Source organism: Microplitis demolitor, chromosome 4 (assembly GCF_026212275.2).
Source record: "Microplitis demolitor isolate Queensland-Clemson2020A chromosome 4, iyMicDemo2.1a, whole genome shotgun sequence".
Classification (NCBI taxonomy): Eukaryota; Metazoa; Arthropoda; class Insecta; order Hymenoptera; family Braconidae; genus Microplitis; species Microplitis demolitor.
Genome location: NC_068548.1, coordinates 9592934 through 9607166, shown reverse-complemented (window position 1 = coordinate 9607166; position 14233 = coordinate 9592934). Strand labels below are relative to the sequence as shown.

Genomic DNA, 14233 nt, shown 5'->3' with positions numbered 1-14233 from the left:
TTTCTGTGGAAGGACGAGGGCAATTTGAGTGGTTACGGATGCCGTATGGACTAGTAGGTGCTCCTAGCACATTTCAAAAAGCAATGGACGAGCTGAAGGAAAGATTTCACAAACTTTTGGTGGAACGTAATTTACCAACTAGTTGGGCTGATCAAGTCTTCGCATATTTGGATGATTGGATAGTAATCAGCGAGACCATGGAAGAACACAAACAAATCTTGGCTTTAGTATTTGAAGTATTTCGAGATGCTGGTCTTCTGATAAATCCAGAAAAATGTAAATTTTGTCGCCCAGAAGTGAAGTTCTTGGGATTTCTAGTCAACAAAGATGGACTACATACAGATCCAGATAAAATTGCTCCGATTGTCAACTATCCTAGACCAACTAATAGGAAACAGCTGCGAAGTTTTCTGGGACTAGTGAACTGGTACCACAGACATCTACAAAACGTAGCCAAAGCTCAAGGACCGTTAAATAAATTAACTGGTGTAACCACAGAGTGGAAGTGGGGACCCGAGGAAGAAGAATCGTTCAATAAATTAAAACGTGCATTAATCGATGCTCAGCCATTGTCTGTACCTAAAGTTGGACTGCCGTATTATCTTTATACCGATGCATGTGATACAGGCCTGGGAGCATTCCTGGTACAACGTGATCCTGAGACACATAAGGAATATTTAATTATTTGTTTAAGTCGTCAGCTTAAGGGTGCTGAGACTCGGTACACCACCACAGAGAAAGAGTGTCTGGCAGTTGTCTGGGCAGTACGAAAATTACGCTGTTATCTAGAAGGGACTCCATTTACCGTCGTCACCGATCATGCAGCATTAAAATGGTTACATTCACTACGAGACCCGAACGGCAGGCTAGCTCGTTGGGCTATGGAGTTGCTTTCACACCAGATAACTATCGAACATCGAAGAGGCACTGAAAATGAAGGTCCTGATGCATTGTCACGTATATATGAAGAAAACACTCCAGAAGATTGGTTGGACATCAAAGGTCAGCTTGAATCTAACCACTGTCTACACTTGCAAGTATCAAATTGGTATGCAGTTAAATTTAATAACGTACGTCGCAATCCAGGGAGATTCCCGGATTGGCGTATCGTTGAAGATCGACTTGAATATCATCGTCCAGATCCATTAAAATCTATCGTTGGAGACGATAATGCTTGGAAAGTAGTTTTGAAAGATCCGGAGATACAAGAAGTCCTCAAGAAACATCACGAAGACCCAGATGCTGCACATCTAGGGCGAGACAGGATGTATGAGCGCATTAAGGTCCAATACTACTGGCCTGGTATGTACCAGGATGTGGACAGTTACGTGGAAGCTTGTGAAGTTTGTAAGCAAGCAAAATATAAACAGTCATCATCAAAAGCTCCAATGCAAACTCGACAACCCATAAGACCTTGGGCAATTGTCGCTGCTGACGTAACTGGACCGTTCACTCGATCACGTAAAGGACACCAGTACATACTGGTTATTCAGGACTTATATACTAGGTTTATTGAGCTTTATCCTTTACGTCGTCATACTGGTGCAGCTGTTTTGGAGGCATTTAAACGCACATTTTCCTTACGATCATACCCGCTGTTTTTGGTGACAGATAATGGCAGGGAATTTGTAAACGAGACCGTACAGGATTATTTAAAATCAGTTGGCGTGAAATTTACACCATTGGCAGTCGCTCATCCTCAAGCAAATCCTGTGGAACGGATTAATCGTACAATAAAACCAATGATTCGATCTTACATTAATAAAGACCAGACCAGATGGGATGACCATCTAGGGGAAATTCAACTGGCTTATAATAGCTCATATCATACGTCGTTAAAATTATCTCCATATTTCTTAGTGCATGGCCAAGAGCCTAGGCTATCTGACAAGTTAACTGAGCTGGAAATGGAAGATTTTATTCCGGATAACGAGGAGTGGAAGCAGAGAGTTCAGCGACTAGATGAACTTCGGCACAAAATTGAAAGCATCGTGCGAGCCGAACAAGAACGTCAAGCTACTTATAAGAGTCCAGAATCTAAAATACCAGAAGTTAAATTAGGTGATAGGGTCTTCTACCCAAACAGAAAACTTAGCAATAAAAGTCAAAAATATAGCGCAGGTCTCGGTATGAAATACTTGGGTCCGGCTACCGTTAAGAAAATCATTAGTCCGCTAGTAGTAGAACTTAGTAATGATGCGGGTAAATCGCTTGGTACTCATTATACACCGGATTTAAAATTACCGCGCCGGAGCACGCGTATTGCTAATAAGACGAAATAGTAACTTAATAATAAAGATTCCCTTGATCATACGACTAACCCCAATTTATTTCAGATGGACCGGAGCAGAAGACGCTCCAGGGACGGAGTCCGCGGGTATACGGAGGCAACCCGCAGGAGATATCATCGTAATGTCAGACCATATGGACCGCCAGGAAGACATCTCCATCGCCGGTTGGTAATAAACCATCCAGGCCCATTGGCGGGGTCCGAGAGTGACGTACAACCGCCAACACGCCAGTCGGCTTTACAGCGACTAGGCCCATTGGTGCCCGAAGACCAGGGGACCACACCTAGCCGCCCGGCTCAACCTCGGGTAGGCCCAGCATTGATTTCTGACACCATGAACCGCATGAGTAATATTAGTCTTACTCGCCAGGAGGCGGCCAAGCCAAGAACATCGGCAGTCGTGGCGAAAACTACCTTGACCACAGGGCAAACAGCTACATCGGCTCACCGGGATGCTGCGAAACCATCGACACCGGCAGCAGTGAGTGTAACTGGCTCGCGGGAGCGGCCCCAAGGGTTGCCCAATACTACATCATCGGTCAATCCTGCTGCGAAGGCGGCAGCAAGACGTAAGAAGAACGCGAAGCGTCAGGAGCTGCGAGAGGCTAAGCTCGCCGCGATATTAGCCAAACCAGCGGAGGAAATAATTTTGGAAAAGGTGAAAAAGTTGGCATATCACATTGGATCAAGGTCAAAGACAGGAGTAGGGCTCCACAACTGTGCCTTTACTTCCACTCTACCGGTTTCGAAAACACCAGAGGCCGAGGAAGTTATCCCGAGAGCTTCCCTACCACCGGGGCCAACCGGAGAGGCATTACAACCGAAGGAATCAGCCGGTATGGAGATTGCTCCCATTCCAGGCCCATCAGCCGGTATGGATATTGATCCCGTTCCAGGCCCATCAGCCGGTATGGATATTGATCCCGTTTCAGGCCCATCAGCCGGTGCGGAGATTGATCCCGTTCCAGGCCCTTCAACTCGGACAGACGCCATTCCGTGGCAAGAAGAAGCTCGCGCCTTGCCCATTATGTCACCAAGATCAGCTGAAACTGAGGAAATAGCCGGACAACGAGTTCCTCCAGAATTCGTTGCCCAGGCCGGAGGGTCGGAGGCTCGTGCGAATGAAAACCCGATGAAAAGGAAGAAAAAGACGAAAAAGAAGAAGAAGAGTAAGAATGGACCACATATGGTTCACATGGACTGGGTCGAGCCGGACAACCCAGATCGGATTCAGTATGGATTGGGATACCTATCAGCCGATTCAGGATGCGATGAGGGAGTCCCCATTTTCGATGATCGTGATGAGGTGTTAGAGTTAGAGACACGTTCAGATGATGAAAAATTAGAATAACTATTCTTAAAAATAAAGTTTTTTTTACTTTCATACTTATTGGATTTTAACAAAGACCAAGTCTACACCCAACATCCTTGGACGACGAGAACCTACAATTCCCGACCGGGCGACAGTCTGGCAGGGGGGAGTGTAACAGGGAACTTTGAATTTTCCGCGCTTAATTACCGTGATTTTCTATCATGTGCGCGGTCGATATAATCTATTACTGCCCCAGGGTTATCCGGGGTAGAGTGCGACTGTCGTCCCGAGCGGAAATCGTAGGGGCTTGTCTGTCAGTCCCACTTAGCGATAAGTAGGGGTAGCTAATTTTCCGGAAGTAGCCGAATTCGGTCGAGTGGGTGTACAGTGATAAGTGAAGAGACAACCCAAAACTGAGACACACAACCGGACAAGACGCCGAACCACCAAGACGCTTCCATCACACAGCAGGTGAAGGAGCCAACACCAACTAAATTAAAAGTGAGGCGAGAATTAACTAGAGAAAAGACACGAGAGACAAGCAGGAGAACGCGACGAACGAGAAGGAAAAGGATCTAAAGAGAGACGAAACAAAGAGAACCGCATCAGAAAATAATCAGGTATTAATTAAATTAATTATTTTAGGCCAAAGCCGAAATATTAATTTAATTTAAAAATACTTAGTCGTTCGTCGAGGTATCCGCGTCTAGGCCCATATTTAATTAATTAGTTGTAAAATTAATTTATTAATAAAATTAAGCCAGACGGTTGTCTAACCGGGTCCAGGCCCAATTGCCGGGTCCAGGGCGTTGTCTTGAAATTCCAGGCCGTCGCCGGAGTTATTGCGTCGTAGAAATTTCTAGGCCGATGAGCCAGAATTTTCCATAGTTTAGTCCGCGTTGTTACAAATTAATTTATTAATTAAAATAATTAATTCAACCAAATTAAATATTAATTAAAATAATTACTCGGACCAGACTAATAATTAAAGTAAATTAGTAATAAATAAAATTAGTTAATAAAATTATTATGAAATATTCTCGGCATAAGAAAATCTGAAAACAAAAGTCGGGAAAGTTGAGTCAGGATTAGAAATGAGACTTTACTAACTAAAATTTAAAACATTAATTCTAGTAAATTCGGATCAGTATTATATTGAAGAAATAATGTTAGTTATTGGAAATGAATTAATTGAAATAAATTAATTAATTAATAATCATAATTCTTCTCATAAATTAATTAATTAATTTATAATTGTGTGGCGGGAAAAACCATTTTAAAGTCAGTGTGTGTGAGAAAAGTCCAGGGGACTTGAGTGCAGTATGTGTGTGAAATAAGTTTTAAAATGTGTAAATTAGTTAATAATTAATTCGGGAGGTAACCGATTTTAATCATAAGTCCAAAGGTAGTTGGCAATGATTTTAACTGAGTGTGAGAGTGTGTGTGATGCCAAGGTAGTGGCTACGTAGTTAAGTAAAGTAAGTCCAAAGGTAATTGGCAGAAGTTATAAGGTCAAAAAGGTTAATAGTTATAAGGTTAATAGTTATAAGGTTATAAGGTCAAAGGTTATAAGGTCTAAAGGTTTAAGGTCTAAAGGTTTAATAGTTATAAGGTATAAGTTATAAGGTCTAAAGTTATAAGGTCATAAGTTATAAAATTATAAGGTTTTAATTGAAAGGTTGTGAATTAAATAAAAGGTAATACTATTGTAATAACTAAATCTAAGTTATTTATAAAATTATCCTTCCTTTTCCTACTCTTACAATTAACTTTTACACCGACCCTGAGTATTAAGAACCGGTTCTGGAAGACCGTTAATCCTTCCAGTGGCGCCCTTAAAAGGTAATTTAAGGACGACCAGAGTAACAGCCTAGCCCTGTTATAAGGTTGAAGTTGAATTCATATCAAATTTTGAGATTTTTTTACTTTTCCGGCAAAACTATCAGACCTATAACAAAATATTATGGAACCTTTTTTGTAGACAATTTTATTCCCCAAATGTTATTTTCATAAAGTTTATTCGAATTCCGCATTGTTTTCTAGTTATTTTTATTTTAATGTCAAGCTCTAAAAGAAATAGTTTTCTGATCGATTTTAAAAGATTGACTTTAAAATAAAAATAACTAGAAAACAATGCGGAATTCGAAAAAACTCTATGAGAATAACTTCTAGGGAATAAAATTGTCTACAAAAGAGGTCTCATGATATTTTGTAATAAGTCTGATAGTTTCGCCGGAAAAGTTAAAAGATCTCAAAATTTAATATGAATTCGACTTCAACCTCAAATAACTTTTGAACAAATAGATTTATCAAAAAATGATAAGAAACTTTTTTTGTAGATCATTCAATTACCTACAAAAACAGGCCCATCAATTATTCCTATGACGCATCTTTAGCTATTTATAAAAATCAGAAGACAAAAGAAAAATTTTTTCCATGTTATTTTTATGGAAAATAGAAAAGTGCAATGCGAAACCTCTTAATGTTAATGTTAAGAGCTCTAATTTACACAGGTGTCATTTTTAATCTAAACGAAACTTTTAAACCTGTTTGCGAAAAAAAAAAGAAATTTATTTTTTTTTGAATCACCCTAATATATATACATATATATATATTATTCAGAACAAAAGAATTTTTGCAACTGGTATATCTTTACAATAAAATAAATGAAGCTTATTGAATAATGATCCTGAAATAAACCAACAATTAACAATTTTCTGATTGTTTTTTTCGACAAATCGTTTCCAAGAAAAAAAATAAATAAATAAATAAATATATGCACATGTAAACAATTAAAAAATTCATAGGTTTTAAGTTTTTCAAAAAATTTTTTTTTATAATTTATCGTTTTAAAAAAATCAAAAAATTATTAGACATCGGTTAACTTTAATTTCATCATTTGTGATGGTAGACCAGTTTGTGCGGACCAAGTTTTTTTGTGATTACTACTATTTGTATTTCTTATGAGCTAGTATGACTATTTCTAATTCTCTCTACTCTTATTACTAGTTACTCATATTACTATGATTTTCTTATTACTATTGACTAATTACTATTGTGATTTTCTTATGACTATTATTAATTGCTATTGTGATTATTATTACTTAGTACTATGTGTAATATATTACTATGATTTATAACTAGTATTATTATTATTATTATTACTTATGACTAAACCTAAACTATGGTGTTTATTCTACTTACTACTCGTACTTAAAAACTATTTTTTTTCATCAACTATGACTAGATAACTACGTTACTTAATTACTACATGTTTATTGTGATCTACTTATAAATATTGGTATTATAACTATTACTTAATTACTATTATTTCTATTAACTACTACTGTGGTTTCTTTTTAATATACTAAAACTATTACTATAACTATGTTGATTTATTTACTATGGCTGTGTTATATTATTACTAAGATTTTGTATGATATTACATTGGTACGAGTGTATAGAATGATAATATGAATGCGCGCCGAGTGAAAATTATTCTAAGTCCCGAGCCAGTAAAATTAAAGGAGAAGAAAAAAAGGTGAAAAATGATTCTATATGAATCTCTTAAAAGATTTAAGAGATTGAAAGAAATATAAAATAAGACAAAATATGAAAAAACAATGTGAGAGAGTTTAATTTAACTTAGTATTTTAATCGCGTATTCTTTCATTCTCTCTCCTTTCGCTCACGAGTGTGTGAGCCGTACGGCTAAGCTTCTCCGTATTTAGATGTTTACTCAAAGTCTTAAACACATTCTTTTCCTTTCCGAATCATTCTTTATATCTCGTTAAATTATATTTTTCAATTCTCACTGATATTAAAGCACAAAACTTAGAAGAAATTCAATCTCTTGAATAATATTTCATCGTTTTTCTGCTTCCTTTGATTTTTGTCGGTTTGGACTTAGAATAATTTCTCGATCGCTACGCTTCAGAAAGCAACGCTAGAGGGCGATGAAATTTATCCTTTTCCGTATGTGTGACGGATGGCTCAGGTAATAAAAGCGCTCGGTAAAGCTCGTATTGGCAACTTAGTCTCCCGAGACGTTTTCTGGAGGAAGACCATTCCCTGAACGACATCTGGAACTTCGACTACCCCGAGTCCGACCGGACCAAGGTAAGCGAAATTTGATTCTCGGGGAGATTTAAGGGTACCCACTCTGAGGCCTTCTGCCAAGGGATGGTAGGTGAAACTAGCCGATTAGGTGGGGGTTAGACGGAGACCATCCGCTTACCTTCTGGGAAGGGGAACTCGTGCAGGGCCGACGGGGAAGTCGACCAGACACCCCTGAAGCATCCGGGAGGGGGTAGACCCGCGTTACTAGTCCGCGTAATTTTGTGTGTGTGTGTGGGAATTGACCGCGTAACCGTGTGTACGTATTTAAAAATCATAATAAACCGTGATAAAAACCTTGCTTAAATAATTGGTAGTAGAACAAGGGCTCGAAGCCTATGTAAAGGTGTTGATTTGAATAAAATTTAAAGTCTTATATTTAATAATGTCTGTCTCTTGAAAACCCCTTTTGTTTTTAACCCCGGACTCCGGCGAGCTAAACCGAGCAAAAAGGGGTAGTTTTGTATATTTTCTAATTTTGCTTTCTGGGATATTTTATGTTAACTTAAAATAATATTGGCTAATTATTAAATTCCTTGCATTCAGATATTGTTTATCTATTTACTGGTTTATCTTTTCTGGTTCTGGATGGTTCATTTTTCAACTTATCAAGTAATTAATAACTTTTAATTAGCAACTGAAATTAACCCCAGTTTTCCCGTTACACATTGAAAAAGAAGTAGTATTAAAATGGCCGTGACTTCAACATGTACTTTTTCATTGTTTTAAGTTTATATTTAAAAATTTGCAACTATTGGTATGCATTCAGTTTTTTTTCTTGAATACCGCAAGAAATTAAGTTTTTTATGATTAATAATATTGGAATTTCAAGCCAAAAAATGATCGCATTTTTATATGTTTGAAATGAACAAATTGTTGTCGAAAAAACAATTTTTATTTATTTAAAGTTAAGTGGTGGATTCATAAACTTCCCTGATTACGAAATATAATCGAGAATGATTTGAGATTCGTAACTATTAATCAAATAAATTATTACTAAAAAACTTTTTATAAAAAAAATTAATGGATCAAATAAATTTTTAAATAAAAAAAAGCTGTCGGACTTTTCTACAAATTTGTTCAAAATTCTCCCAAAATTTCTTAATAACAATTTTTTCATTTCAAAAATTCATTTTAACTTTCCAAAAGTAATTAGAGTTGATAAAAAAATGTTTACGGTTTCTATGAAGTTAGTTAAAGTTTCCCAACAAATCTCAAATAAAAAAACTTTTCAAGATTAGTTTACTTTCAACGAAAAATAATTTGCGCTGTAATAACTTCATAATATAACCACTAATCAAATTGTCTTCCTCAATAATTTTTTTTTTTACTACTTGAAATTGTAAGACATCGGGGTTCAATGTAATTTCTTTTGGGTAATCGGGGTCTATTATTTAAGCTTGAAACTTTGTTACCTCAATGTAAATTCTATTAAAGTTCTTAAATATCAAAATAGGTTCTAAATTTCGACTCAAGAAATACCATCGTGTATTTTAATATCACATGATTTTATTATCAATAAACTGAATTTTTAAAATAAATGTATTTAATCATTCATTTACTTTTCTTAAGCTAGGTTCAATTAAGAAGGTACTCTTTCGAATTTTCAGTTGAAAAAAGATTGTTATTGTGAAGCTTTATATATATAAATTGAAAACATGGATATATTTTTCATAAATGAATAATATATATATATATGTATCATATAAAATATTCACATTAAATAATAAATATGTTGTATAAGTAATTCGCTGTACAAAGGAACTGATTAATGCACAAAAAATGGACTAATAACGAAGACCATTGCTGTATTATGAAAGATATCACCAAGTATCTCCATTCATCAAGTGGAAGGTATCGCAAAGAGATGACCAGTTTTACCGCAATATCATGGTGATCATTATAATTAAATTTTCAACGTGCAATAATGTTCACTAATTTTCAATGTTCAATATATTACTATTATTATAGACGCCAAGTAAATAAACTTACCGGATCTTTGCGAAGTAAGCGGCTGTGGAGGATGTTCAAAGTGTCATCCGATTTAACAGTTATTTTTTTAACTTTTAAATCTTCTTCTGATGGCTCGGATAATAATGCCAAAGGTGGAGCTTTTTTCTGTGATGATTCCACTATTTCCAATAATTCCTGGATTGAATCTAAATCATGAGATCACTTTAATTAGAAAAATCGATATATTAGCGTGTAAAAAAAGACAGTATTTGTTTTTACAGACTCAAGAATTTGATGATTGATTAAATTTATATTCTAACTTGGAATTATTTTTCATTTTATATATGAAAGAATCATTTATTCAGAAAGAATTAAGTTGTTTAGTTTAAAGTTGGTTTATTTATGCGTCCAATTCAATTTAATTTCATTCATAGTATTTTTACTTGAAAAGATAGCTTGCAACCAGTTTAATGATAGTTTGATTTATAGGTAAAGTTTAATTAGGATTTTAAATTATATTAAAAAATATGAAAAACTAAAAAGATTGGATATTGTGAAAATTAAAATACTGTAGTAAAATCTTAACAAAATCAAGAAAAAAAAATATTTTACATATTCGGATAGACAATAAAAATGTAATAGATAGTTATATATATATTTTAAAAAATTTAAGTCAACTGATATCTCATAAAAACTTATAGATACTCATACACGTTGATAAGATCTCATTAAAATTTATACAACCATCTAAAACTTCGTTACATTTTCAAAATTCGATTGAACTAATAAAATCTCACAGGAATAAACGCATTCAGAAATTTATTTATCAGATATTTATTGTTTTTTTAAAAACGAACAAAGATCAACATTCGATTGAAACTCATCATTATCTTTAATACATATTTTAATGAAATAAATTTCAAAACATTTAATGGCTTCAATCAGTGCTATTTTTTATAACTACTAACAGTATTTTTATGGATTATGAACAAATATTTAAAATGATGGTATAATTTAATTGATAGATAGATTAGTAGGAGAAATCTGAATGACATATAATATTTACAGTTTATTACCGTATCGTTATTATACGAAAAGAATGGGTAATTTAATATTTTTTAAATTAACTTACCATGCACAGCAACAACAACTGCGTCATGAATTACCTCGTCTTCTTCCATTTTGAAAATTTCGTTTGACAATTAGGTTTGCAATTAATAAGTTTATTTAAATCAACTGTTTTATACTTTCCACTCTTCACAAATTTAATGTGAGCAAACATGAAAACTTTTTATAGCAATTAAATATGCACAAAAATAAATCACTTGTAGTTCACAAATAAATTATATCAATGGACAAGCACTCTGCACGACAGTCAAAACTGGAATAAAATGTTTAATATGGCACGGCTGACCTCTAACGTTAAAAGAGCGGGAAGGACAGTGGTGTCTGTCGCTACGTTGTGTTTGTTTTTCTTCATCTCTCTAAGCATCTTAGTGTATGAAAAAAACAAGGGAGTATGAGAAAGAAAAAGCGAATGAGTGAGTGACGAATAAGCATGCGAGAATAAGACAGAGGCAATGTATTGTGAGCTATATGAGTTTTTGAGTGCAAACTTTTATGTTTATAAAATTTTTATTGTCTTTTCATAAATTATTTATTCATAATTTTGGGTATTTCCCCACGAAAAAAAAATTTACGTTAAAATCTAAAAAAAAACATACAAAATATATGTATAAAGAATATAATTTTTAATAGCTAACTTTTGGTCGATTTTCATGAATATTGTATCTATTGTAATGTAATTTGAATATATTAAAAACATATTTCAAATATATAATTATGAAAATTAGCCAAAAGTTAGCTATTAAAAATCTATTTTTTATGTATTTTTAAAATATTTTTTTTGTATATACTTTTCATAGGGGTAAAATGTAATTATTAGAAGTATACTTAAAAAACGTAATTTGATTGTCTTTATAAATAATATACGTATATATATATATATATATATATATATATATATATATATATATATATTATACATTTAAAAGTATTGGTCCCACCATGAGCTACAAAATTCCAAAGCTTAAAAAATAAATTTTCCCATCTTAGTTAAATGGGAAATAGAAAATTGCGATGCGGCAGTTGTTAATATTAATATTAAGAGCTCAAACTTCCACAGTATTTTTTTTTCGTCATTTCCAACAATATTTTCGATATAATGAAGAAAAAAAAATAGTTATTATTTTTAAAATAGTCTAATATATATATATATATAGACTGGGCCAATAAAATTGACTTTTTTTTTCGATACTGTGAAAATATTACTCCTGATGATAAAAAAAAATTCTTGTGCAAGTTTGTGCCCTTAATATCGATATTAAGAGGTGTATCGTTACGACTATTCATTTGTTGACAGAAATTTCATTTTTTATCCAAAACTCGTAAATCATCTACCTGAAAAATTTAAACAACGTGTATTCTTAAAGAAAATTGAATTCCCTACGAAAAATCTCTCTTAGTAAATTGACGTAAAACGAGCCGTTTCCTTGTAACTGTGCCTTAAACATTGATTTGTTTTTTAATTCTTTGTTTCTACTCTGGATTTTTGTAACTACTAGAAATATAAAAATTTTTTCTAGTCAAGATGCATATTTTTGAAAGAAATTTAATGCTCTATAAAAATGGTCTCTTAACATTTTTTGCTAAATTCACTCCTTCGAAAGTTATTCAAGTTATTTAAGTCGTTTTGACTCATCTTCAACCTTGAATAACTTTTGAAGGAGTGAATTTAGCAAAAATGTTAAGAGACCTTTTTTATAGAGCATTAAATTTTCTTCAAAAATATGTAACGTGATTAAAAAAATTTTAATATTTCTAGTACACGGAGAGAAAATTATGGTAACAGTTACAATATATTATGGGAATGGTTCCCATACTGCATGGTAACCGGTTTTTTTCAAATGTTGATTATAGGAACGGAGCCCATATATATTATGGTAATCATTCCTATAATTATGGGTATAATTCCCATATGGTATCGGAATAGTTCCTATGGAATCATGGTAATCGTTACCATGTAACTATGGTAATTGTTACCATAATATTTAGAAATTATAATAAATTTTTTTTTTTTGTAATAAGCGTTTTTTTGTATACTTAAAATTTTGTAATATACAAAAAAAACGCTTCTTACAAAAAAAAAATTATTATAATTTCTAAATATTATGGAAATTATTACCATGATATTTTGGTAACCATTCCTATACTATTATGGTAACTATTCCCATAATATTATGGTAATAATTACAACATAATAGTTACCATAATATGTAGGGCTTATTCCCATATACACTTAGGAACCATTACAATGTGGTTATATGATCGGTTACTATCTGCTTGTGGGAACTATTCCTAAGAGTATGGTAATCATTACCATGATTCTTTCACATGCGATATGGAAACTGTTACCATAATGATAGGAATTGTTCCCATACTTATGGAAACTTTTCCCAGAAAGTATGGGTCTATATCCCATAATCCCAAGTAATTATTACCATAACGGTATAGGATCATATTTCATAAACGTACTAGAAACAGTTACCATAATTTTCTCTCCGTGTAGTTACAAAAATCCAAAGTAGAAACAAAGAATTTAAAAAGCAAATCAATGTTTAAGGCACGATTACAACGAAACGGCTCGTTTTACGTCAATTTACTGAGAGAGATTTTTCGTAGGGAATTTAATTTCCTTCAAGAATAAATGTTGCTCAAATTTTTTAGATAGGAATAATATTTTCACAGTATCGAGAGAAAAAAAAATAGTCGATTTATTTGGCCCAGTCTAATATATATATATATATATATATATATATATATATATATATATATATATATATATATATATATATATATATATATATATATATATATATATATATATATATATATATATATATATATATATATGTATTATAACGCAAAATCTATCCATTCAAGCAGACGTTAATACGCCCGGATTTCCTTTGCGCTACAAACTTCGTTCTCTATCCTGAGCCTCCAGTCTCAATACTATCAAGGCGCCAGGTAATTTTTTATCACTGGAATCACCAAACCAGTAAATCTTAAGAATTAGATAAATTTTTGATCTGTGGAACTATCTTAAAACCACGCATAAGTAAAAACCGAATTATTTTTGATCTGTGGAATTATCACCAAACCCACGCAACTAAATAAAAACTAAAACTTAACAAAATTCTCAGAACTTATAAGCAAAAACAAAAACAGAGACTGGAAAACTAAAAACAGAGTTACGGTATGACATGGTGTCGCTCAGTGTGTAGGTTTATGGAGAGAGGGAGTGGTCCGGGTTACATCATTCCAAATTCATGTAGATTATCAGTGAATTTGCAATTTTTATTAAACAACAAATAATCTAAAATCTCTATTTAACAGTTAACAAAATCCTGTAGCTTCGCACAAACAATTCAAAATAATGAATCTAATAATAATGGAATTACTCTCAACAAAAAGGTAAACTGACATCTAATCGATGCGTA

At 33.2% G+C, this 14233-nt stretch overlaps 1 protein-coding gene across 2 annotated transcripts in view; it reads right to left on the bottom strand.

The window, feature by feature from the left end:
* The window catches only part of LOC128667586 (ataxin-8-like), a 69098-nt gene extending 58048 nt beyond the window's left edge, over positions 1-11050 (bottom strand). The window contains exons 1-2 of one of the 2 annotated variants that reach the window (XM_053738279.1): positions 10804-11050; positions 9711-9877 (exon numbers count right to left, since the gene is read on the bottom strand). In XM_053738279.1, coding sequence (XP_053594254.1) covers positions 9711-9877; positions 10804-10852 — 216 coding nt within the window. In that variant the 5' untranslated portion in view covers positions 10853-11050. Of the gene's footprint in view, positions 1-9710; positions 9878-10803 lie in introns of those variants that run through there. The other variant, XM_053738281.1, reaches the window with a different exon arrangement.
* Between the last annotated feature and the right edge of the window lie 3183 nt (positions 11051-14233).